This window comes from Falco punctatus, assembly GCF_963210335.1.
Source record: "Falco punctatus genome assembly, chromosome: 1".
Taxonomy (NCBI): domain Eukaryota; kingdom Metazoa; phylum Chordata; class Aves; order Falconiformes; family Falconidae; genus Falco; species Falco punctatus.
Genome location: NC_137580.1, coordinates 4,282,205 through 4,305,856, shown reverse-complemented (window position 1 = coordinate 4,305,856; position 23,652 = coordinate 4,282,205). Strand labels below are relative to the sequence as shown.

Genomic DNA, 23,652 nt, shown 5'->3' with positions numbered 1-23,652 from the left:
GGGTATTGCTGGGTGAAAGGAGTCCACGGAGAAAATATCCACCCCGTGAACATTTCGTGAGCTGCACCTATGCAAGACCAGCACTTGCCATGCCTTTTGGGGCTGCCATCAAATGACCAGACCTGCCGATCTCCGTGAGTACTTAGAGGCCAGGGAAGGCTCACTGAGGGCAGATGCTGTGTGTTCCAGCTGCATTTTTCCAGAAGGCCTCTTGCAAATCTCAGTCTGCTGTGCCCCCCCACCCCCCACCCCGAAAGGCCTCCGAATCCTCCTCCTTGGAGAACTGCAGGTTGTGCAGTGGTGTAACAGCATGGCAGACCCTCTTGGTTTTGTGTCTCGTGCCTTGGTTAGGGTGGAGCCCGCATGTAGGTTGCCAATAATGACCCCCCAAACCTCCCTGGACAGAACATGCCATTGGGGCGTGCATGGTGGGGAAAGGACTGGGTGCTCATCTGTCCTTGGTGAACCTTCTCCCTGTGATGGTGGCCACGCCATCAAGTGACAGTGGTTCTCCTGGCAGCCTGACGTGTGTTGTTAGTTTGGATGGTGCTGTTCGGGAGGCCTTGGGTCTCTGTGCCTGCCTGTTGGTGGGAGGATGCTCTCGCCGGTAATGGAGGAGGCGCTTCCATTTGGAGCTTTGAGTGCTTGGTCGTCTGTGTCCATATTTGTCTCCAGTGTACTGGGAATAAGGCCTTCGTTTGGCACCAGAAGGATGGGCAGAGCCTCTTGAGTGCTGGAGAGTGGCCAAGGTTTAGGCACGTAACTTTAGAAAGGGAGAAGTGGCTGAGAGCAGACCTTCGAAGCCGGCAGCTAGAGGCTCAGGCTTTTGGAGGCAGGGTAATTCCTGTGGAATTTGTGGGTGCTTCTGTCTTCCTCTTGTTACTCAGAGCGCTTCGCAAAGTCGCATTCGCTCATGTAGACTTCCCTCCTTTTCCCCCCACCTTTTCTAGGGACGACTTCATTGGCAAAAGAAAAACATTGAAGGCAAACAGTATCTCAGCAATCTGGGAATGAGGAACACTTCTCATATGCTTCCCAGCATGGCGACTTTTGTAGCCAACAAGCCTGACCTCCAAGTCACCATCAAAGAAGAAAGCTGCCCACTGCCTTACAATAGCTCCTGGCCCCCTTTCCCAGACATCCCTCTGCCGCAAGTAGTGTCCGCAGCCTCCACAAGCAGCAGCCGGCCAGACCGCGAGACACGGGCCAGCGTCATCAAGAAAACGTCAGACATCACCCAGTCAAGAGTCAAGAGCTGCTAAGCCTTTGACAGTGTGTTTTTTTTTTTTTTAGCTTTGTTTTGTTTGGGTTTGTATTTTACGTTTCTCTAGGAGAGGTTCATCCCTTGACGCACACGAGACAAATCTAAGGTAAAGCCTTGGCAATAAAAAAAAAAAAAAAAACAAACATTGCTGTGTCCGACTCCAGCGCCGGAGTGTTTTTAACTCAGGACTCCAGCTGTCAGTATGTACACCCGAACCCAGGCGGATTTCCAAGGTTGCTACATAGGAAAACAACCCAAGAACTTTGGCCCACTCGCAGGTTCCAGTGTTTCAGAAGAGGACCAACTGACCACAAGGGAAGTGGTGCTGCTGCGCTTGCTGTCAAGGCTGTGATGGAACTGAAAGCCTCAGAATGGAAGAGAAAATGTGAACTAGCTGGAATATTTTTAAATAAAGAAAAATCTATTGTGAATATTGTACATAGTGCAGTACTAGCAACGTTGCAGTCTGCTTCTGCACCTTATTAAGAAAGCACTTACAAAAGGCCTTTTATTACCTTGCTCTACTTAATGGCACATTGAAGGTCCCTCCCCACTTGTATTCTTTTCCAAGGCTATTCTTGCTAAAGTGTCTTTAAAGAATAGAGGAAAGGAAAGGAAGTTAAAACTTCCCATGTGGATTTCATACATTTTAAGACTGCTTTTCTCATGTTTGTTCCTAATCTGCTATGCTTGAATGCCGCGTGGTACAATAGGAAAAAAAAAAAAAGAAACCTATTACAGAGATATTATGCAAATTCCCAGATTTAAAAAAAGAAGAAGAAAAATACTCTAATTCTAACCAGAGCAAGCTTTTTTATTTTTTATACAGGGGAATATTTTATTCAAAGTAAAATTCTAAAGTGAATATAATTTTTTTTAATCTTTTCTACAGCAAATTTATAATTTTAAGATTCAGTCCTTGGTTATCAGCAGTTATTACATCCTTGTGGCACATTTTTTTTTTAATTTTGTAAAGGTGAAATAGCTTTTATGAGCTCATGTAGCAATCAGATTATCCTGTGGATTGATAATAAATATGGTATATAGTTAAATTTTTAATAATCCCCTTGCTTGTCTCTCTTTTTTTTTTAATCTTTCAGAAGCCCCAGGTGGCATGGGTTGGATAGGTGAATGTGACCTCTCGGAGCGAGCAATTAGCGTGAGCCGCCTTAGCAGTTTCTGGAGGAAACTTCTGGAGGAAACTTCCATCTAGCAGGATGGAGGCACTGTGCTTGGGGTAGCTCCAGGCAGAAAGAGGAGCCACGGTTTGAAGGTGGCGTACTCAAGTGTGGCCTCTCGTGCAGGGGCTGGGAGTTGGGGCACCTCTTCTGCTGTTACTCCGTGGTCGGGCTTTGAGCCGATCACCTCATGGAAGGGATCTTGTGAAAGTCCACCCCCCTGCCCAGTGCAGGCTCGGCTGTGCTTGCCCCATTCCTCCTGGATCTCTTGTTTGGCTTGCTCGCAGTTTCCTTGTCTGGAAAAATCTCTTTTTTTTTTTTTGGTGGAGTTTCAAGCGATAACTGCTTATTAGTGGAACAAATCAGAAGTCAAATAAACATTCCCCAAGGCTTTCAACGTCTACCATGTGATGGCAAGTCCCGATTCCTCTGGGTCTTTGAGGGAAGCTGTCGAGTATCTGATTAAGGGTGTGCGGTGGCTCGCAGGGTTGCGTGATGGTGGCGGACAGGTTGTGCCCTAGGCGAAGTGCTCTGTGCTTTGGGCTGTCACTGCCATGGGCAGAAACTGAGAGCACTTGCCCTCTGGCGGGTTTTGAAGCCGTGGGGAGTTGCACAGATTGATTCAGGTGTGTGAAATGTGTGGACACAGAGTGTCCTTCAGGTGTGCTTACCTTTCTGGTACCAGCCCAACAGATAGCGGAGCCAGGTGGGCCGAGGAGCAGTAACACGCACCAAAATAGCTGGATCAGGGAGATGTGCTGACTGGCTGTTGGAAAGGGAAAGCAAACAATAGGATTTAGGGTTTTGCTGTGTCCCTAACTGATGCCGCATTCCAAATTTCATCACAAGTCCACGTGAAACCTGCACTTTTTGTCTTGCCAACCCACTGCCCAGTGGTCTGGGAAAACATGGTTAGGGCTTTGGTTAGGGTTGGGAAGAAGTGGAAGCCCCAAAGCAGTACTTGAAGTGAGGCTTTAATGGTTAGAATCACGGTACGTAAACTTTCTGGTCTGCCCGTTTCACTTGGCCGTGCGTTTACTCTTCCAGTGGCCCTCTGGGTCCAGAGGCCACAAGGTTTGGTCTTCGCCGAGGAGATTGTGTCTCTATGCGTGTAGGGGGGCGAGTGCTACAGTCCTTTGCCAGCAGGGTTATGAGGCTCACGGTAGGTTTCTTTTTCTTGGTTTTGGGGCTCACTTGGGATTGTTTTTATATTTTTTTTAGCACGGTCTGCTTTGAATTTTGGAAGATTTTCCAGACTACCCAGCTAAAATTTGGAAGTTGCTCTGTAACACCTCCTAGCCCCTTTTAAGATGATGTGTTCTTGTTCGTTAGGGAGGGTCCTCACGGATTCACAGACGAGATGGGACTGGAAAAGGGACCCCTGGGGCACGTGGTGTCCGACCTTCTGTTGAAAGCAGGATCTCAGAGCAGGTTATGCAGGACACTGTCAAACCAAGTCTTGAATATTTCTAGCAAGGAAATTCTCTTCTAGGCTTCGTGAATCCCTTTCTTCCAGCTGTTCTTTGGGTGGCAAGTTCCCTGCCCTGGGAAAAGGGATGTCCAGGGACCCCTGGGGCTGCGAGAAGAGTCCTGATGAGCTTTTCTTGTGAGGAAGGAAGAGCTGGGTGAGGTGAAGAGAAAGCCCAGAGCTGCAGTTGTGCTGGGGCTGGGAAAGGGCCACCAAACCCAACCGAGGGCTGATGCTGGAGCCCTTCTCTTGGGAAGGCTGGCTGCTGGGAAGGGGGGGCTGCAGGGGTCAGGGCTGAGGGAAGGGGAAGGCTCAGTCGCGTGGGGCTGAGCGTCATGCGATGGAAACCAAGTGCTGGCACTCATCTTCTCCTCTGATGACCATTTAGTCTGTGGACGGAGGGAGGCTCTTGCCTGCGGCGCAGCCTGGGTTTAGCGTTAAGTGTTAAGGCTGAGAGACAGCCCAGAGGTAGAGCTGGGGGGGGGGAGGGGGGCTGGGAAGCATCTTCTGAAGCAAACGGAGCTGACTGAAAGCTTTTGCTTTTCTTAAAGCAGGGCTGCTGTTCACCTCTGCGATGGCCAGCCCTAGCCTCCCCGTTCAGGTTGCCAATGTTAGATGTTGCCACGTCTCTGCAGGCCTCCAGGCCGGCAGCCGTGTCCTGTGCATTACGTACTGCGAGAGGCAGTGGGCTTTCCTTATTCGCAGCAGCAGCTGGAGCTCCCTGCCCCTCACCCACAGCACTGAGGAGGCATCTCGGAGGCTTCGTACCTTCCTGCAAAGCCCCTCTTTTACGCCTGACCTTCTTGCACAAGTGCTCCCTGAGCTCCGTCCTGGGTGTCCATCTGAGGGAGGGAACGCATTTGCCCTTGGCGGTGAAACATTTCAACTTGCTCAGCCCCCAGGGCTCACGCAGGTGCCTGCAATGAGCCCGGCATCTGACCGGGCTGCAGGAGAGGAGTGAGGACCACGCTGCCTTTTCTGTGCATCCTGCGTGACTTTGGGCGAGAGCCTGCCTTCAGCCAGCCCTGCTGGTCACTAGGGTAAGGAGACGGTTGCCCAGGGGCTTCCCCCCCTAGCAATTTTATAAAAAAATAAACCTAATGTTTCTGGGTGTATAAATGCTTGTCTACGAAGTAAACTGCCAGGAGGATTGCTGCTCTTAGCATCAGCCATCTGAAACAGGAGCAGGCGGTGGGGAAAGGCAGGCACCTGCAGTCCGACCCCTGCACTAACTTGTACGTAGCTAAAGCAAGTTACGGGGTCACGTCCTGCCTCCGGCCGTTTGTTCCACGTGGAGGTCTGTGCCAGCATGCTGGTGGCCAGGTAATTTGGCATGCTTTCCCCTTGGTCCTGCAGGGAGGACAGCCGAGCTGCAAAACCACTAACCACCACCCTGCTCTGGTAGCTGTGCGATAGGAGAGACGCACACATACCTCTGGGGTGGCGTGCATACTTGGTAAATTCCCCTTTTCCCAGGGCTTATATGTTTGAAGCTCTTCCAAGAGGTATCCAAGCACAGGAGTTACAGTACGTATCCATAACACTGTTCCATCAAAGAGAATATCCACCGCCCAAAGGCGGTGACGCCTCAGCAGCTCGCTCAGGCCACAAGCAGTTGGCCAGCCACGGGGTGGTGTAAATGCAGAGGAGGATTTCTCGAGGCTGGGGCATCAGACGTTTATTCTGTGAAACACAGTGTTTGATGACGTTTGTTATCCCTGCTTTGCAAAACTGCACCAAGTCATACAAAGCCATCCGGCCTTTAACAGCGCAACCAGCAATTCGGTTCCGAAGCACTGGAAAACAGCTGCCTGCCCGTTAGCACCGCGAGTGATGCCGAGTCGACCTCACGGTGCAATTTTGTGATGTGGTCAGCAGGCGAGCCTGCAGAAATCTCCCCGAGGGGAGGCTTGGGGGGAGGTAAGGGCCAGGCTCTCCCCCTGCAGCAGCACCCACACAGCCTGTGGCCGGGGTGCTGCCCGTGCTCCGACAGCTCCAGCAAGCCCCCTTTGGGGGAGCTCAGCTAGCCAGGAGCTGGCGTACCAAGGTCTCTGGCAAAGTCTGTCCCCGCGAAAGGGCTGCCCGTGTGGCTCAGGTAGGGGGAGAGTCATCTGGGGAGCAGCAGAACTGGAGAAGACAGGTTTGCTTGGGATCTGGGCTGCGTTCAGGAACGTTTCCTGGGGTGCAAGGTATTGCTGAAGCTCCCGGGTTGGTTAGGGCAGTCACGCAGCCTGCCTCTCTCCCACCACCCGGTCTCCTTACGAACTTTCTAGTGAAAGGTTAACCCACGCAGCAGCCTCTTCCTCAGCAAGGACCTAGCAAAAGCTGGCTTTTCTATCTGGCACCAGTTTGTTTTTTTTTTTAGACTTGCAGGAACTTTTCATCAGTGGGACACCCTGATCTACAGCAGGAGCTGTAGAACGATTTGGGTCAGGTGGGACCTCAGGAGGTCATCTGGCCCAACGCCTGCTCCAAACCTGCAGAGGCAGGTCAGGTTGCTCAGAGCCTTGGTCAGATTTTGAGTGTCCCCACAGATGGAGGCTGCTGCCTCTCTGGGCCCCTGCTCCGTGGTTTTGAAGTGCAAAGGGTGTCGGGGGGCATCGGCTGGCGGGGCTCAGCATGACGATGTACATCTCGGATCCTTGGCAGATCAGGGGTTTAGGCCATGGAGCTGAAGGCTCCCCGTGGTGTCAGCCGGGGACCTGGCTGCGAGGGAGGCGGCAGCCACAGAGACAGCTGCTTGGAAGTCTGAGAAAAAGCCAGGAGCGGCAGTATTTAGTGAAAAGGAGAAAACAGAGCACAGGCTCCTCCTGTATTTGCAGATTTACCACAAGGGAAATCACCCCTCTTTTACTCCGGGTGGCTTCACTCTCGGCTCTTGCTGACATCCATCGCCTGGGCTTGTGCTTCTTGCATTTGTCACGTTGACTGGAGCCAGCCCACCCTCGCTCAGAGGAGGCACCGAACTATAAACATTTCTGGAGCACCTGAGAAAACGAAGAGGTCAAGTACAGGGTCTTCGGGGTTTGAAAGGAGCGAGTCCGACACATGCCGTGAGGGTAATTTTACACGCTCTTCTGCTCTCGTCCCAGACACGAGTTTACTGAGTGATGGTGCCTCGAGGCAGATGGTATTTCCATAGGGGGAATGTTTATACCTGTGTCCACGAGATGAATTTACAGACAAAGCAGTTAAGGGGAGCTGGGTTTGGGGGGGGGTCTGTTCCATTGCCCAGGAAAGCTGAGCCCAGGCACGTACATTTTTTGCAGGAGAGTTAATGAATGAAAGTAAACAATTTTTTCTTGGGTTTGGAAGGGACCAAGAGAGCTTCTGGAGGACTCCTGCAAAGGCAGGATCATCATCCTTTCTGTAACTCAGCTGAAATAATGGAAAAAATGAGGCAGAATGTGAAAAAAAAAAAAAAAAAGAAATAATGGCCCCAAGCATGAATTTATCCAGGTGTGCTTGCATGTGAGCCACATAATGTTACAACCCAGGTTCCTGCTGGTGTCTGGGGCTGCCACTCCTGACAAGATCCTCACACACGAAGATACTCGAATCCCATTCAAAATGACGATAGGTGCATCAGCCTAAAATTCCCCAGGACCAGGCCCTTACTGGTTTTTTCTCCCCAGCAGGTAGCACTGGCCTTGGGTCCTGTCTGCGTGTAACCACGTGGCCGCCCCCTTCCTTCCCTCCCTGCATGCATGGGGCTCGGGGCGGGCGGTGAAGCTCCGTGCACATCCTGATGCACTCGCACCTTTGTTGGAAGTACCTGGGAGGCAGTAGCTGTACGTAACCTGCACGCTGCTTTGCCACAGGACTGCAAAATACATTGACTGTGCACTTGGATAAATGGGAGAAAGATGCACCCATACGAAGTATGAAAACTGCCCCTGCCTGTCCAGGCAGGGCTCCTTGGAGTCACCTCCGGGCTCCTTGGAGTCACCAGATTTGCTGCAGGGCTTCTGCCTGGGCCAGCAGAAACCAGCTTCGCCTTCCAGTCGTTTCCCTCTTGCTCGAGATGAGTCTCCTTTCTCTACTTGCAGCTGGGGCTTCCCCCAAAGGGGGAGGTCGGGTGCTGCCAGGTCCCTTTGTCCAGCCTGTCCCTCCTGGTCGCCAGCTGGGGTCAGCCGCCTGGCAGAGGAGCCGGGAGGTGGCCAGGGCGGTGCGATGGTGGCCCTGCAAGGCTGTGCATGGGGGCCAGGTGCCAGGACCCCCGGCTCACATCGTCAGATGCGTGCGGGAAGCGATCCCTCCCGCTGCGCCCCAGTACAGCAGCATCCCGCCCGGTGACCCAGCGGCAGGCTGGGTTAGCTCCATCCCGGCCACCTCACGGCGGTTGTTTTTGCTGTCTGTCTGTTAATTGCTTTTGCTGATTGGGTTGCACGAGGATGAACCAGTGGTGGGGACTTGGCAGCACGCGTGCAGGCATTTCTCCTGCCGGAGAGGCCGTGCTGCGTCCCTGCCGCCGCCGCAGCAGAGGAACAGCCCAGTGACCTTTTCAGAGGGTGCTGGAGGGAGGGTTTCCTCCTCTGCGGTGAGAGCAGCAGGTGCAGGACTTTTCTGTCAACAATCATGAAAATAGCGGTGGGGAGGAACAGTGGGGACCAACAGCAACTGCTGCCACAGGCAGTGCTTGGTCCGGGGCGCTGGGCTTTCCGAGGAGGTAAAAGCAGTTGCAGTAAGATTTGGGGTGCACGAAATTCAACTGCTGGATGTTACAGCTCCTCGAATGAGCTTTTCTCTGGGTGGCAGCTTTAAATAAACCAGCAAAGGCAGAGGGAGCCCTATCTGCGTTCAGTGTGTTGGTTTTTGATGAGTAGCTGATGGCAGGTAGCTCCTTTGGGCCGGTTCTGTTCTCGATGACACGCCTGTGGACTCAATAATTCAGCAGCAGCAGCTAAAAGGCGTGCTGGCGAGCTTCCCGCGGCTGCAGCTCCGAGCACTGCCTGGCCTCCTCGATGGGTTCTGTTCAGAGCTACTTTTGGACTGGCCTCGGGAGGTGAAACATCAGTGGAAATGCCTCCTTGTTTCAGACGGGCTACCGTCGGTGGAGAGATGGTGGAGACGAATCGGAGTTACTGGGTTGATTTTGAATTTTGTAAGGGCTACCTCTTTCAGACCCTAGTGCTGTAGCTCCTCTCCGGAGGCTGCTTGACGGTGCTGCCTTCATCCCCTCCACCCATTTGATGTACGGTTTCTCAGCTGCTTTATATACCTCATCCTGCCCTTTAAAGTTCGTACCTTTGCAGATCTTTTTCCAGACTGTTTCTTGGGAGCAGGTGAACTTTGCAGGCATCCAACCCCAGGCAGCAGGCTGGGGGTTTGGCGGGGTACTGCATTAACCCCTCGCAGCTTCTGCCCCGAAATGTGGGGGAGCAGCAGGAAACTGGGTGGATGCTGAGGACGTTTGCTGTAGCACTTGCTTTTGCATGTGCCCGTTTAAAGATGTTATCTCTCACAGTCAATGCTGTCAAGTTTCAGGTTTCGGTACTATTTTTACTGTCAGGCAAATTTGTTGGGTTTTTTTTTTTTTTCCTTTTTTTTTTTTTCAAAGAACTGAAAAAAAAGAATAATGCCAACCAACTCACTGTAACATTGTAAAAGCCATTTTTTTGTTCCTGTTGCATGGGGCAAGGCGCGGGTCTGTCAGGGAAAGCAGCTGGGATGCCTTTCTCAACGCTGTTCTCTTAAGGGCGATCAATAAAGCACGGACTCATCAGTAGGGGTACGGGTCTGTTTCTGGAGCAAGCCCCTGAGAGCTAATGGCTTTCAAAACCAGTTTAATGCCCCCGTTTAAAGCCTTCAAAACCGTTTAAAGCGGGGCAGGCTGTGCTGAGCTGACAGGAGGCGGTTGGTGGTCACGTTTGGCTGCCCAGGCACCCTTGGGGCTGCTGCGATGCCAAATGCTCCTCCTGCCTTCGTTTTTGTTTTCCATTTCGTTTCCCCTCACCGCTTGCTTTCTTTGGCTGGGTTTGAACCGTTTCACACGTGCGCGGTGTGACACCAGCAGCTGGAGCCCTCTTGCTACTCCTTTTGGTCTGGTCTTCCATTACCCTTCCTCCCTGGTTGCCTTCCCCTGCACGCTCCCCCGTCAGTTTGCAGGTCCCCAACACCCCTCGCCACCCCGGCTCCCCATTTTCTCCAGTTAGTAAATGAAAGAAGAGTTGCATGGCTAGGTGCTTTCACCTTCTTGTAAGTAGCCTCCAGCAGCGTTCTGGGCATCTGTAGAGAACACACTGTTCCTGGGGCAGAGACCAGCATTGCCCAGCGCGCTGCCCAAACCTTTTGCCTCCAGCGGACAGCCACCTGAGGATAAAAAAAAATCCACACGCGTTATAGCGAAACACGGCACGGAGCAGCCCTCGGTCAGCAGCGTGGGGCTTTCCCCTGCCCCCAAGTTTTTGGAGCCCTGCTCCTCCCGACACGATGCGGGGGGCCACCCTGTGCCGGTGGGAGTAGGCATACAGCCATGCACCCGCTGCCTTCGTGGGACACTGCACCTTGGGGTGCTGCAGTGCCCCCGCTCCACACAGCCACATCGCTGCTGGCACGAGGGCAGGGGACCCTGCAGACGATGCTGTTCATGACACCTTTCCCTAAAAGCTGTTTCCCCGAAGGTTTCCACTGCCCTGGAACACGTGGTGTGACTCATCCTTGCATTGGCACTTTTTGCAGCTTCCTTTTGCCTTTGCTGTACTTTGCTGGAGAAAATGAGATGATTCCGGTTTTGCCGCAAGGCTTTACGGTGCCATGGCACAGCGCATTTTGGGACAATATTGCTACGTCTGCAGCAGCTGCTGTTCGGAGACACAAGTTTCTTGGTACTACAGAGAGACTTGAGCATTTTTCGTTTGGTTGGTGGAGGAAAATTTACAGGGAAAATGTAAATGATGAGCATGAGCAAAGCTGATACAAGACCTCTTCATGAGCATTTCGAAGGGCTCTTCTAGAATGAATCAAATGTCAGCGCAGACTTTCTGCAAAAAAAAAAAAACCAAGATCAGTTTAGGATCAGTTACCTAGAGATGAATGACCCACGCTGCCATGCCTGTCCCCCCTGCTCTCCTGGGGAGGCTGCCCAGCCATGCCCCCCGCCAGGCTGAGCGCATCCTGCCTTGGGGGCTGGGTGCAGCTGAGCATCCCAACTGGCTTCTGCTGCAGCTGGAGACCAGCAGCTCGGTGCTCGCCGCCAGCACAGCGACTGGTAAATGTGAGTGGGGAGTTCGTGACACTAATAGCGAGCCTTCCTTCGTACAGCTGTGAGGCCACCTCTGCTGAAGTTACCCCCACCGCAGCCTGTTCATTGTATGGTTTTACACGGGTTTGGGTTCCAGATGGGATGGAGGAGAAGCGAAACCAGAGCAGCATGATAGATAGCAAGGAATTACATTTATGGCAAGTCCACATTTATTCATGGAAATCTGGATAACTGGGATCTAAATAATTTTACTTAAATCTCTTAAGTTTCCGTCTGAATAAGGTCTTCAAAAGCAGGCAGATGATGCTAAATCAAGTTCACTGCAGGCTTAGCTATGGGAACAAGTTACCACATCCCACTGATCCACTCTGACTGTCTGCTGTAAATGCTAATTTGAGGTAATGTAGCTGTGATGAAAGGGGAAAAAAGGGGAATTAGCTAAAGGAACATCCGTCTCAGCGGGTCAGGGTGATGATATTTTTATTTAGCTGCTTTCATTAACCAAACGCCATCTCCTTGTGTAAGCAGCTTTTCGCTGCTCCGGGGGATGGAGAGCGTTCACGCGCAGGACAGCCGTATCCATGACGGCTTTGGGAGGATCATTACCCCTCTCGCTCTCCGCACACATAAACACCACAGACCTGCCAAGCTAAAACAACGTCCCGGCTGGGTCACTTCAGGTAAAGCCAACAGGATGTGCAGTGACTTCCCTTCCCTCGGCAGCAGCACAAACAGCCCCAGTGCCGCGCCAGGAGCCGGTACCTGATGCCAGATGCGTGGTGTCCATCATCGCTGGCGGCTGGCACCCTCTCAATGAGAGGCTTTTTTTTTTTTTTTTTTCCCCCCACCCCCCACGCTAAATGACGTGCGACAATCGGGCTGCTTGATTGCCTTACAAAGGAAAGCCTGGGCTCGGCGGAGCTGCAGCTGCCTGGTTTATTTTTGTCATCCTTGGGATGTTTCTCCGTGTGCTGGCTTGAAGTTGTTACGAAGATAGGCTTCGGTTTTAAGGAGCGGCGTGAGGAAAAGCAAGCTGCCCACCGCAAGCCAGTTGCCTCCAGTGGAAGGCGGGGAAGGTCGTCAGGGACAGGGTTGGGCAATGAAGCCAAGAAGTGGACCTGGATGCTGCTGGAGACCAAGGGCAGAGGGAAGGGGGGTTGAGGGATTCTAGAGGAGTGCTGCCATGGGGTCTAGAGAAGGACGTTCCACCCAGCACCTCCGCTGCTTTTTCCGACGGCTTTCGTTGACCTGGAGGAGAAGGTGCCTTGTCCCTGAGAGCTACAACAGCTCTCATGGTATATCCCTAAGGCCCAGCCTCCTCGTTAGGATGGAGCTAGTTAGCAACGATACCCACCAGGACCGCTACCCACACCAGCTCGCCTGCTGCCCCAGGTGCCTCCGCAGCAGGTGTGCAGGGGCTGCGTGGGGGGGCACGGCTGGTGGTCCTGGGGGCTCAGGCTGGTGGGAACCGCTGCAGCTCACGAGCCAGTTGCATTTTGCCCAGGCACCTCTCCCTGTGGCCAAGCAGCTGTGTTTGGCCAGAGCCTGCGTCCCCTTTCTGAAGGCTGTGTCTTGGCTTGGAAAGAGCGGGGACCCTCTTTCTTGGAAGGGTAAATAATGCTCTTGGGTAAAAAAAAAAAAAAAAAAAGGGTAAAATTGTGCCAAATTTATGCCCAGAATTTTATCTGCATGACAAAATTTACCTGCTTGGGCTGAGGCCAGTCCTTCTGGATTTTTGGCAGAGACCGAGCTGGTGAAGACCTCTAATCTTAGGAGTGTCTTCTGGCCTTCAGCTTGGTTTGAACATCTTTGTCATGCCCCTTATTGTAGCAGCAGCACGTTTCACAGAGCTCAGAGTCATTTAGCCAGCCAGCCCTGTCCTTCACCTGGCAGCCTGCACACCTCCTCACCCATCAGAAAATACCGGTAGCTGGTTTTGCTGCAGTGCTGCCTTGGAAACTCCCACTTGATACTTTCTCCACCGGGAACCCCACACTGTACATCATCGCTGCTTCCCAGGATCCAGGGCAAAGCCTGGCCACCTTATTTCTAAGCAGCCTTCTTCACACTTACAAATGAAATAGTATAAATATTTTATAAACTTTTTGAAAAAAAATCAAGATCATTCCTCTCTGGCCCCTCTCTGTTTAAATTCCTGCTAAACCGAGCACCTCCTGCAGATATGGGTGCGTTTCCTACCAGATGGGCAGCACTAACCAAGAGCATTGGGCTCAGCTCCATGTTTTTCATGACTGGGCAGCAGTTTTGGGGAAGTCTGAGCACATCTACCACGGGCATCGCACTTCTGTAGAACTGTAGTAGGTGTTTCTACTCTGCTTGGAGCAAAACTACTTTTCTCATTGCTTCCCCTAAGTAAATATGTGCTTGGTGCCATGGCATTGTTCTTTGAGTTTGGGCTCTTTCCAGCTGATGAATTATTATGGCCACACAGCAGTTTTTACAACAGGAGGAGGGATGTGCGTCAGATCACTGGCCCGACTGGACCAGTATCCTGTCTCCAGGCTTTTGGACAAGTGTTTTGGACAAGATTATTGGAGCCAGGGCAGGTTTAGAGTGATTTTTTCCTTGGTAAATCCTCCCAGCATTTACTAATCAGCATTTTGGAGAGTTTATGGGCTGGAGGTTGCATCTGAATGACTGTATTTAATAGTCCCAATGGACAGGCCTTGCACAAATGTGTCTGATTACTTTTTGACCCTGTTCATGCCTTTAGACACTCTAATATCCCCTGGCAATGGATTTCTCCATCCAGCTACATATTGTATGGAAAAATACGGCTCTTCAGCTGCTTCAGAGCAATTGCCTGATAATTTAACTATAAAACAAACATTCTGATTTCATCAGATATACAGGCTAGGAAAGCGAAGACATGCCGTATGTGGTCAGATTTCTCAGAAGCGCATGCATGGTTTGGGCACGTGTTACATCTCAGTTACCTGGACAAATGCATTAGCAAGTGAGAGTCTTTGGTGACAGTCCCTGGGCACATGTCGCTGGTGCCACCTCTGCAGGACCTCAGCCCAGCCCTACAAAAACTAGGTTTCCCGGGGCACTGGGGCAACAAACAGAGACAAACGGTTGCACAAGAGCTGCCGTTCGTCAGTGGGTGCTCCCGGGCCAAAGGCAGCAGGGTGGGCGTGCAGGGGCCCCGCAGCGCTGCGGCGGCATCAACCATGACTTGCCTGGGCACCAAACTGGACTGGGGCTGACCTTTGCTTGAGGGTCCAGTGGCATGGACTGGAGCAGCATAACCGTACCGAGGGACTACAAATACCAGCTGGCTAACTGGTGCTGTGCGAAGTGCGTGGGGGTTGTACCAAAGGTGGGTTGGAAGAGGCGCTGCCGACGCTGGGATGCCTGCCAGCACGAGCGGAGCTCTCAAGCATCAGCAGCTGGGCATGTGCAAGTGCATCACCGGTGCCTGCTGCCACAGAGTGCTCTGGGGCTGCCTGCCATCACGCTGCCTGCCTGACCTGGGGGGGGATGGGCTGGGGGGTACAGCATCCCCTGAAGAGGCAGCACATGCAGATGCCTTGCACATCTGTACTGCCAACTGTGCAAAGAAAAAAGCCCGTTGTGTGCAATGAACGAACCTATTTCTAAGGGTTTTTTTTAAAAGCTCTTCCTTCACCATTGTCTGGTTTTCACTTGAAGAGTGTTACTTTCTTTCAAAGAGGAAGCAGGTGCTTAGAAAGGATTTGTTTTTGCAGCAGGAGGGAACTGCAGGACGCGTGGCCTTAGCTCAGCACCACTCTGCCTGGTCCAGAAAGCCCCGCTCGCAGCAGACCCGCTTGCGCTGAGCTGAGCATCCCTCCACAGCCCAGCCTGCGGGGTGGTGGGCTGCAGCCAGCCTCGCCTTCCCGGGGTGACCTGGGGTGCACAACGTGTGCCTGCACACACGCACAGGCTGTCCCCACAGTGTGAAGGGCAGCAAGCTGTCTGTGCTTTTGCTATCTGATAAAAAGCAGAGGTAGAAAACGAGTTTCTAAGGTGACAAAGCAGAGCAGAAAACAAGCGTAGCTGTCGGTCGGGGGCCATAGGCAGTACTCTGTACCTCTGGGAGTCTTGCAAAACTTACCTAGAAAGCCTAGACTTGGAAGGGAAAGGGGGAAGAAAGGCAATATGACTGTTTCTCTGTCCTCCTCTCTGCCTGCAGAGTTCTTCTACCCTTTCTTTGCAAGCTGGGTGAAAGTGGCCACCAGGCTGAGAAGTTTTTGAGCAGGATTTACTAGCTGGAGAAGCAGCTGACATGGCTGGATCTCCAGAAACCAAGCTGAAACTATTTTTTTTTTCTTCTAATTCACAGGTTTTTTTTTAAGAAATAAACACAGGTAATCACTTTTAACCAGAGATTTCTTGTATCTCATTGCTTCATCAGTACTTTGGCCATTTCGTAGCAGCTGTGGACGAAATGCTGTTTCATTATGCAAGACATGCAAACCAGGGGAGAGTTCCCACTAGCCACCCTCACTTTCCTTCTCTGAAAGCAGTTTGCAGGCATGCAGAGCCGGATTCCTGCGTGTGGCTGCAGTGTCCATGCCCAGAGGTGGCCTTGGGGACCAGCAGCAAGAGGGAGCACACTGGAGATAGACCCATTTCCAGGCTGTCCGCTGACAAGTGACTCTCAGGGCAAGGCCAGCACAGAGTCATGGAACAGGGGTCACCTCCCTCTTGACACCCCACGGGAGAGCATCTGTCCCCTGCATGAAGGTGAGCCAGGGGAGGACAGAGCTCTGTTTCACGCTGGGGATGGGGTCTCCATACCCTGAGCTAGTCCCTTATTTCTGCTTTGCTGTGCCATGACTCCAGATTTCATGAGCGTATGCTGAGATATGATTTATTTTTATTTTTTTTTAATAGCAGCAGTGAGGCAATTTCTGAATGCAACGGAGCATGATATGTGATGCATACATCAGATGTCATTCCCCACTTTACCGGGACGGTGCTAAGACAGGAGTTTGGCACACAGCCATCTCTGATCTGCATGAAGTGTGCGATCACCTGTTTTAAGCCTGGTTTACCTGTCTGAGGGAGAAGCGTGTGTTTTCTTGCTGCTTCAGGAGCGGGTAACTGCACCCCAGGAGGGTGCATCACTTCCCTTAAGCCCCGTGCAATGAACAGTCCTGCAAGTTCCTGAGCATCTGGCTTGTTCCTGCTGGTACCGCTTGCCCTGTTCATGGGCAGGAGATGCTCTAGCACACAGCCATCAGCATCCCTTTGGGCCTGCCAAACCTGCCTATCCCCTGTGCATTCAGCAGAGAGCAATCGACCTGCAATACGTTGGTGTCTAACCTGTGAAGACTTCTCTCCTTACATAGTGTTAGCTGTTTGCAGCAGCTGCTTCCATCCCCCCCGCCTCCCCAGGATGCCTGGTGTTGCTCACCGCAGGGGCTGCCTGGCCACGAGCACGGCGTGGGCACCGTGTGCCATGAGCACGGCGTGGGCACCGTGTGCCACGAGCACGGCGTGGGCACCGTGTGCCATGAGCACAGCGTGGGCACCGTGTGCCATGAGCACAGCGTGGGCACCGTGTGCCATGAGCACAGCGTGGGCACCGTGTGCCACGAGCACAGCGTGGGCACCGTGTGCTCAGCCCTCCCCCTCAGCCGTGCTTTGCATGGGCCCTGCTAAGCGTCGGGGAGAGAGAGCAAAGAAACGGGAACTTCGTTTTGGAATCGTGTATCATCCCAAAACTGAGAGAAGAAGCGAAATTTAAATAAAAAGGTCTGTGTTCAGTAAAAAGTGGTGAGTTGACTAACCCTGCAGTGAGCAGTTCCCATGCTGCGGTCTATGGAGGAATGGCCGGATTCAGCACAAGTTTCAACTCCTTGTTTCCAGTCACTAATCTTTTATTAAATTTTATTAATTTATTAATAAATTATTAAATATCAGCCAGCGTTATACGAAACATTCCCTCGGTATCCTCCGGTGCGCAGGAAAATCTCAGGCTATCTCTGGAGTGAAATTTAGCCTCGGTTTCTGAGCTCTTGGTAAAGTATTACACAAAAAAAGGTGCAGCTTTGTACATCCACTGAGGTTAGTATGACATATCACGTATATATCTCAGCCTAAAAAGAAATAGCACCTCAATTATTTTTCTGTGCCTGCATTAGAGGTCAGAAAAACAAACAATACCAAAAGAGAAAGAAAGAAGAAAAAGAACGAATGCCAAACTTACAGTTGTGAAATCACGCTTTGCAACTGAAGTTTCCCTCAAAAACATCTGACACAATAGAAACGTGATTCATCCGAGTTTCAGATGAATAGTTCATACGGTTTTTGTTTACGAAGGCTGACAGCAGCACAGTGGGAACTCCCACCCAGCAGGACTTTCAGAAGTGGGTGGGTGGTAAGACCCAGTGGCAAGTCAGGAGGTTTTTGGTACGAAATGTAGCGCAAATCTGGCCTGAAGCCCTTACTAAGCTCTAGGAAGAGAACTGGCTAGCAGGCACCCGTGGCCTTGCGGGTATCGCTGGGCACTCGCCAGCTCTGCTGCAGTGGGAAAAACGTCCCTGAGATTTCCTCTGGTTTCATCACGCCTGTGGTCAAACCCAATTTTGATCAAAAGAGGAAACCTTGTCTGCAGATTGCAAAAGGGGAAAAAAATGGGATAAACCCCAGCGTTGTTCCGTAGTGTATATGGCTAATCCATAAAAGGATGCACTGAGTCAGAATTTCTTTAGGAAAACAAATGAAAACCATGACGTGTTCCCCCACAGCTTCCGCAAGGTAAAACTTCAGAGTGACCCAGAGGTCAGGAAACAGTGTCTCCTCTCAAAGAAACGCAAGACAGAGCGTTGCTTGAAATATCAGTGAAATGTATTATACTTTTTTTTTATTTGATGAGCTTCCCATCCTCAGGATGCCATTTGCATCTGTTGCTCTGGGAATAAGAGAATATTTCATATTCCTTAGGCAAAACTAGGCTAAGACGGAATTAGAGCTGGGAGCAGATTAATAAACTCTCAGTAAAACATATTATAGGGCTGTAGCAATTACCTATCAAAACCAAGCATGCTAAAACTCTGGAAAAATCAGACTTGCAGGTAAATTTAAATGGAAATGTAAACACGTGAACACAGGGAGACAAGGACAGCCGAGTGTGGCAGAGATGACGGTGGCTCTGGGAGCATGGTGGCAGTCCAGCCCCACTGTTCTGGGGCGGCGCCTTGGGGGATACCCCGCTCCATCTGCGCCCTGGGGTGTTGTTCTTCTGCAGTTTCGCCCCTGTTTGAATGAAGATATATGTGAAATATGGTGCTGATTCATTTTCATCAGCGCTAGATGTTATCCTGGAGCTCTTCCATCTTACTTGGTATAGACACTAGAGCATGTCTATATTGTAAGTTTGTTTGTTGGTTTGTTTTATTTTGTTTTATTTTTTTTAATTTTTTTTTATTTTACAAAAAAAAACCCATTATAATTGACGTAAATCCTCTGATTTACAATTAGTTCTATATTAAGCAGGGTCAACTACAGCCTCTTTATACAGGGACTCGAACCACTTAACTCTTCTTTTCATTTATATGGTCCAATGTGAAAAAAGAAACTGAAAAGCAGAGAAAAGCTTTAAAATTGGCTACCTGCTACTCAAAGAAGTATCAAGCATTTTTAATTAATACATAATTGCCAAGCTGCCTATTAAAAAAGCGTAGCTATTAAAATAAAGTGTTTCGTATGCCTTCCACCAAACTTTGTCCCAGTCCACCAAATCACTTCAACAAATCCTCAGACTGATGGAAATTCTTCTGTGTTGAGCATTAAATACATGCTTTTGCGCTTGGTGGGATACTGGCTTATCAGAACAAGCACCACTATGGCAAGTGGGCCGGTGCTGGTGGCACTGGTGCTAATGGGCGATCACCGCAGGACTCGGAGGCTGCTGGTTCAGACAAGGACATCACACGCTATTTCCTGGAGGTGGTTATAAGTTTCGTTCCCTACCAGATATTGTATTTTACTATACACTGGAAAAGGTTCCTGTGTGACTTGTTCTCAGAGCCCTGAGTTACCAACCCTGTGCTGAAAGAAGGGCTGGAATACATCCAAGTCATAGCAAACCAACTCGTTAGCTATATTTGCATTATACTGAGTATGGTAAATTAAGGGGGGGGGGGGCGGGGCAGGGGGGAAATACAGGATTTGCTGCATAATCAGCTCTGGAAATTTCATAATTCGGAGGACTAATTGACCTTGTTGAAGATAAGGTAATTTCCAGGACTCTAACTGGAAATGCACTTGCTCATATTCAGGGGTTTCTGTCCAACTGGACAAGCGGGTCCGTTTGTAACACAAACTTGGTTCGCATGGCCGGTAGTACTGGTACAGGGCTGTCACAGTACGCTGCAGCCCCGGCCACAGCCACCTCGGAGGGCAACTGCACCGAGGTTCCTGGTGGTCCAGGCACTGCTGCGTGGGGAGGCTTTACCTCCCCGTACCATATATAACACTATATGTAACTGTCTTGCAGAGCAAGATGCAATCTTGCGGGGCACGATTGCCTTTTAAACGAATTCTCTGATCACTATCACCGTTATTTCTTTAAATTTGACAAGGATGGGGACCCCACATCCTGCTGTGTTTCAGAGCATGGCAGCACCGGGCGCTGAGCTGTCAAACCCTTTCTGTAACGAAAGCAGTGGTGGTGGGGAAACATCTTGCAGAAGGGGGAAATCGAACTGTGGAGGCTGCTGTTATGGAGGATTACAACTGCTCGCCTTTGGGTGATGGGTTTTACAAGGAGTATTTAAAAAAAAAAAAAAGAAAAAAGAAAAAACATAGCAACAAAGCTGTACTGGAGTGCACTCCAGCCTCCATCATAGGTTTCTTCTTCCCATGGAAATAATTTGTGATGTCTGGAATTCAGAGCCATGTTTCAGTTTGCAGAGGGTGAGGCTGATCGCCCCTGCGGAGCGGAGCTTTCTGAGCATGGCTAGACGGATCAGACAGCCGCAGATAGCCATGTCTCACCAAGTGTCACCGTGGTGCCACGGCACAGCAAAGCACATGGCAGAAATTAAAATGCTTCATCCAGCTATAGAAGTGACCGGCTGGGGCTGGACAAAAGTAACTCACAATCTTTCTTTCATCCCTTTCTGGTAAGGAACAGCCTCCTTTCCCACACAGTCCTACCTTCTTTGACCCCATCTGCTTAAAGAGAAACTAAACCCAAGAAAACCTCTAGGCAAATCCTAAACATAAACAAAAAAAACCATTAGCAGTTGTATAGCGGTTATATCATATAGCAGTTATATCACCTCTGTATATGAAAAAGCAGTTACATCCCTCTGGCATTCATGGGAAGATGGACCCCAGATCTCTTCTATTTGGTATTTTCTGATGTCCAGACCCAGCTTATGGTGGGTTATCCAACACACCTTGTGCTTTGACATAAATGGCTCCCTCACCCCAAAATCTACTCTTGGCTGCAGTTACTAACAGCAATCCCACCTACTTCATACCTAAGGAGCCAGGACCATCCACCCCCCTGGCTCCAGCGTTGCTTGCTGACTGAGAAATAAGCTCTCCCCTCCATGCAGGGATTTCTTTAGACCCAGAACTGTAAATAAACCTACTTTGAGACTGGGGTTTCATATCATTTTTAGGTCAGACTGAAAAATGCTTCTAGTAGCAATAAAAAAAACCCCACCCCCCCTTTCCTTGCAGATGAAGTTTAAAACAGACCTCATCCAAATTGTCCTTGTAAGACACAACTGCTCACTCCCCCTCTCGAGTGGTTTGGTGGGGTTTTTGCATCTCCTTCTGTCCTGCAGGGATTTTCCCCTTGTGTACACGCGGTGCCCGCTGTCCCTGGGGCAGGTAAGCGGCGTCACTGGCTGGCTGTCAGGCTCCGCTTCAGCTGACTTCTTAGAAAGTATACAAACCATGCCAAAAAGCTTGCTGGAAAGTCACTGCATGCCTTAGAAAGCAAAAAACCTGCTCCCGGGCAGGCTCTGAAAGCCTGGGTGTTAGCACTGTGCTGTGAAAGCCCAGCAGAGCTGCCCCGGGTGGGCAGTGGGTGGGTGTGGGGTGGCAGGGCACCCCGATCCCACCCCTTCAGCCTCCCGTGGCTTCGCTGTAAGCCATCGGTAAGCACCCACCATGCAATTTAATTGCATATTATGTGATGCAGCAGCAGGAGTTTAAAAATAGGTTTCTTGGTGCGAGCCCAAGCTCCCCATGCCCCTGCCACGTGCAGGGGGCTGCGCAAGGCAGCGTGCCTGAGCCTGGCTGCCATGGGCATGCAAGCAGGAGCATCATCCAGCAGCGGTGAGCAGAGCAACTGCTTCTAGTTGCAGCAGATATTTTGGAGGGTACCCCTGAGGGCTGGTTTCACCCGTATTCTGGAATTGAAATTTACCTGTGTTTATTTTACAAAAGGGTATGGAGAAGCAGAAACGCTGGGACCTGCACTGCTGCAAGCTCCTTGGCAAAGTGGATTTGGGTGCAAGGGAGATGCGCCATGGTCTGTACCAGAGGATACAGAAATGGGCCGTGTGACAGTGATGAGCACATACGGCCCCAGCAGTGACAGCCCTCCTCCAACAGCCCTCAGATGAGGTGTAAGGAAGAAGCAGGTACTGCCATCCTGGGGTGGGGGCATTTCAATCCCCTTCACACAGCAAAATGTTTTAACCTTTCTAAGATTTCAGACTGTGATGCTTGGCTTTTGCAGAAACTGAGTTACTTGCCCATAATCCGGGGATTTCTTACTGTTACCTAGCAGGCTGTGCTTTTAACAGGCAGCCAGGGAAAGTTAAGATCACTCTTACAATGCGTGTCCTCAAGGGAAACTAATTGTCGAGTACTTGTTTTCACCAAACACGAGTGTGAGACTACTCCATGTCCCGCTAACATACCCCAAATTGAGAAAATTGCAGTTTGCATCAGACGTTGGCTTGAATCAGATGGCTGGATGAGCACAACTCACAGACACCGCCTGTTCTCTGTGCTTTCCATCTCTCATGCCATTCCAGACCCTCACGTAAGGATTTGCAGATGGTTTATGAGATGTTACAGTCCACACCCTGACAACTGCAAGGTGTTCAGGTTGTTTATAGAGACTAGAAGAGAAGAAGTTCAGCCCTGGACCCTTCCCCACCTACATGCAAAGCTATATCTGGAACAAAGCATCTGATGTTTGCACTGTACCTCATAACCTCACTTCCACCTGCAGAGCTGAAGACAGGAGGAAACAAAAGCAGAAGACGGCAGGACCTGAACACAAGCGCAGGTGTTCACTCAAGGCTTCTTCCAATGCCTCACACTGCAGTATAGCTTTAACCTTGTCGCTATTCTTTTGATTGAAACTCCTTTTTAATATGATCTTACTGGGGAGAAAAGGTGCTTCATGAGACCATCTACAGCCGTGCATTCAGAACAGATACACTAAAGTATCCGTAACCTCAACACGACAGGAGAAACCTTTGCCCTGCCCATGCATCCCACCAGCCCTTCTTGGGCTTGTCATCACTCGTCAGTTTTTGGTGTTCAGACACGCTGCTGACAGCATTGCGTGAGCTGCTGCAACAGGAGAATTTGTGCTCTGGATAATGCCAGTGAATCATGATGAAACTTTTCTGGGAAAAGGTTTTCACCAAGGTCAGCCAACAGAGCTGTAAAGTGACCTACCTCAGAGAAAAATGCCATATATCAAGCGGCAAAGGGCGAAAAGTCTTGGCTAAGTGACGGAAAGGCTTAGAAGTTGACATTACCTTCTGAGGGGAGGGGTAACTATCATGTGGGCTTTCGTTTGCTGTCAAATAAATTAGACATTAACAGTAAATAGCATTTACAGAGACTTCTGCCTAGCCGTGCAATAGCCGTGAAACCCCAGACGACCAGAAAAGCAAAATCTGGAGCTTGGGCTTGATGATGGAGCAGGGACTGCTGCAGACTGCTGTCTCTGATGGGTCAGCCTTGCCCTGCCCCAAGGTGTGACAAATGCTGACTCTGCATTGGGGAAGTCGGGGTGGTGGAGGAGCTCACCTGCAGCTGAGAAGAACACCCAGCTGAGGGCAGTGACATCTGAGGGCTTGTGTTTCGCCCTCCCAGGCAAGGTGGTGCAGGGCTCAGGAGCCTGCTGACAGGCTGTGCTGCTCTGGGTGTGAAGAAGGTCCCTTGCTGCCCCATGGGAGATGTGACTAGGCAGAGAGCCTGGGGAGAAAGAAGTCTGTCTCTTGGATTAAAGGAAAACCTGATTGTCTCCCAGTTTCCAGGAATCAGTAGTGAATGGTAAGATCAGCTGGCTTGATTTTTGTGAACATGATATTACTTACAGCTAAGAAGGGAAAAATGTAATTGAAGACCCATCAAGAGAGCAGCTTCCTCAGGTTTTTGTAAGGGGCACGGCTCCTTTTAAGATTCTGTAAACAAAATAGAGATCAGATGCAACAAACCAGGACCCCAGCTGAGTCTGGAACAACTGAAAAGTCCACCTGGATTTTTTGAACCACAGAGATCAGGGATCGATTTCAGGGCACTTTTTGGCTGATGCCAGGAAAAAGTGTTACAATTA

General features: G+C 50.6%; 1 protein-coding gene and 1 long non-coding RNA gene across 5 annotated transcripts in view; one reads left to right on the top strand and one right to left on the bottom strand.

Annotated features, from left to right (window-relative positions):
* Window positions 1-2,326, top strand: part of IRF2 (interferon regulatory factor 2) — a 43,346-nt gene extending 41,020 nt beyond the window's left edge. For all 4 annotated transcript variants that reach the window (XM_080375496.1, XM_080375499.1, XM_080375498.1 and 1 more), the window contains exon 10: window positions 951-2,326. In XM_080375496.1, the coding sequence (XP_080231622.1) occupies window positions 951-1,262 (312 nt within the window). In that variant the 3' untranslated portion in view covers window positions 1,263-2,326. The remainder of the gene's footprint in view (window positions 1-950) is intronic.
* On the bottom strand, window positions 1,257-16,547 carry LOC308058957. The gene is made up of 2 exons (XR_013926067.1): window positions 5,344-16,547; window positions 1,257-4,018 (listed from the first exon to the last, which is right to left on the bottom strand). It is a non-coding gene; the product is annotated as an uncharacterized lncRNA (long non-coding RNA).
* Window positions 16,548-23,652: the final 7,105 nt, after the last annotated feature.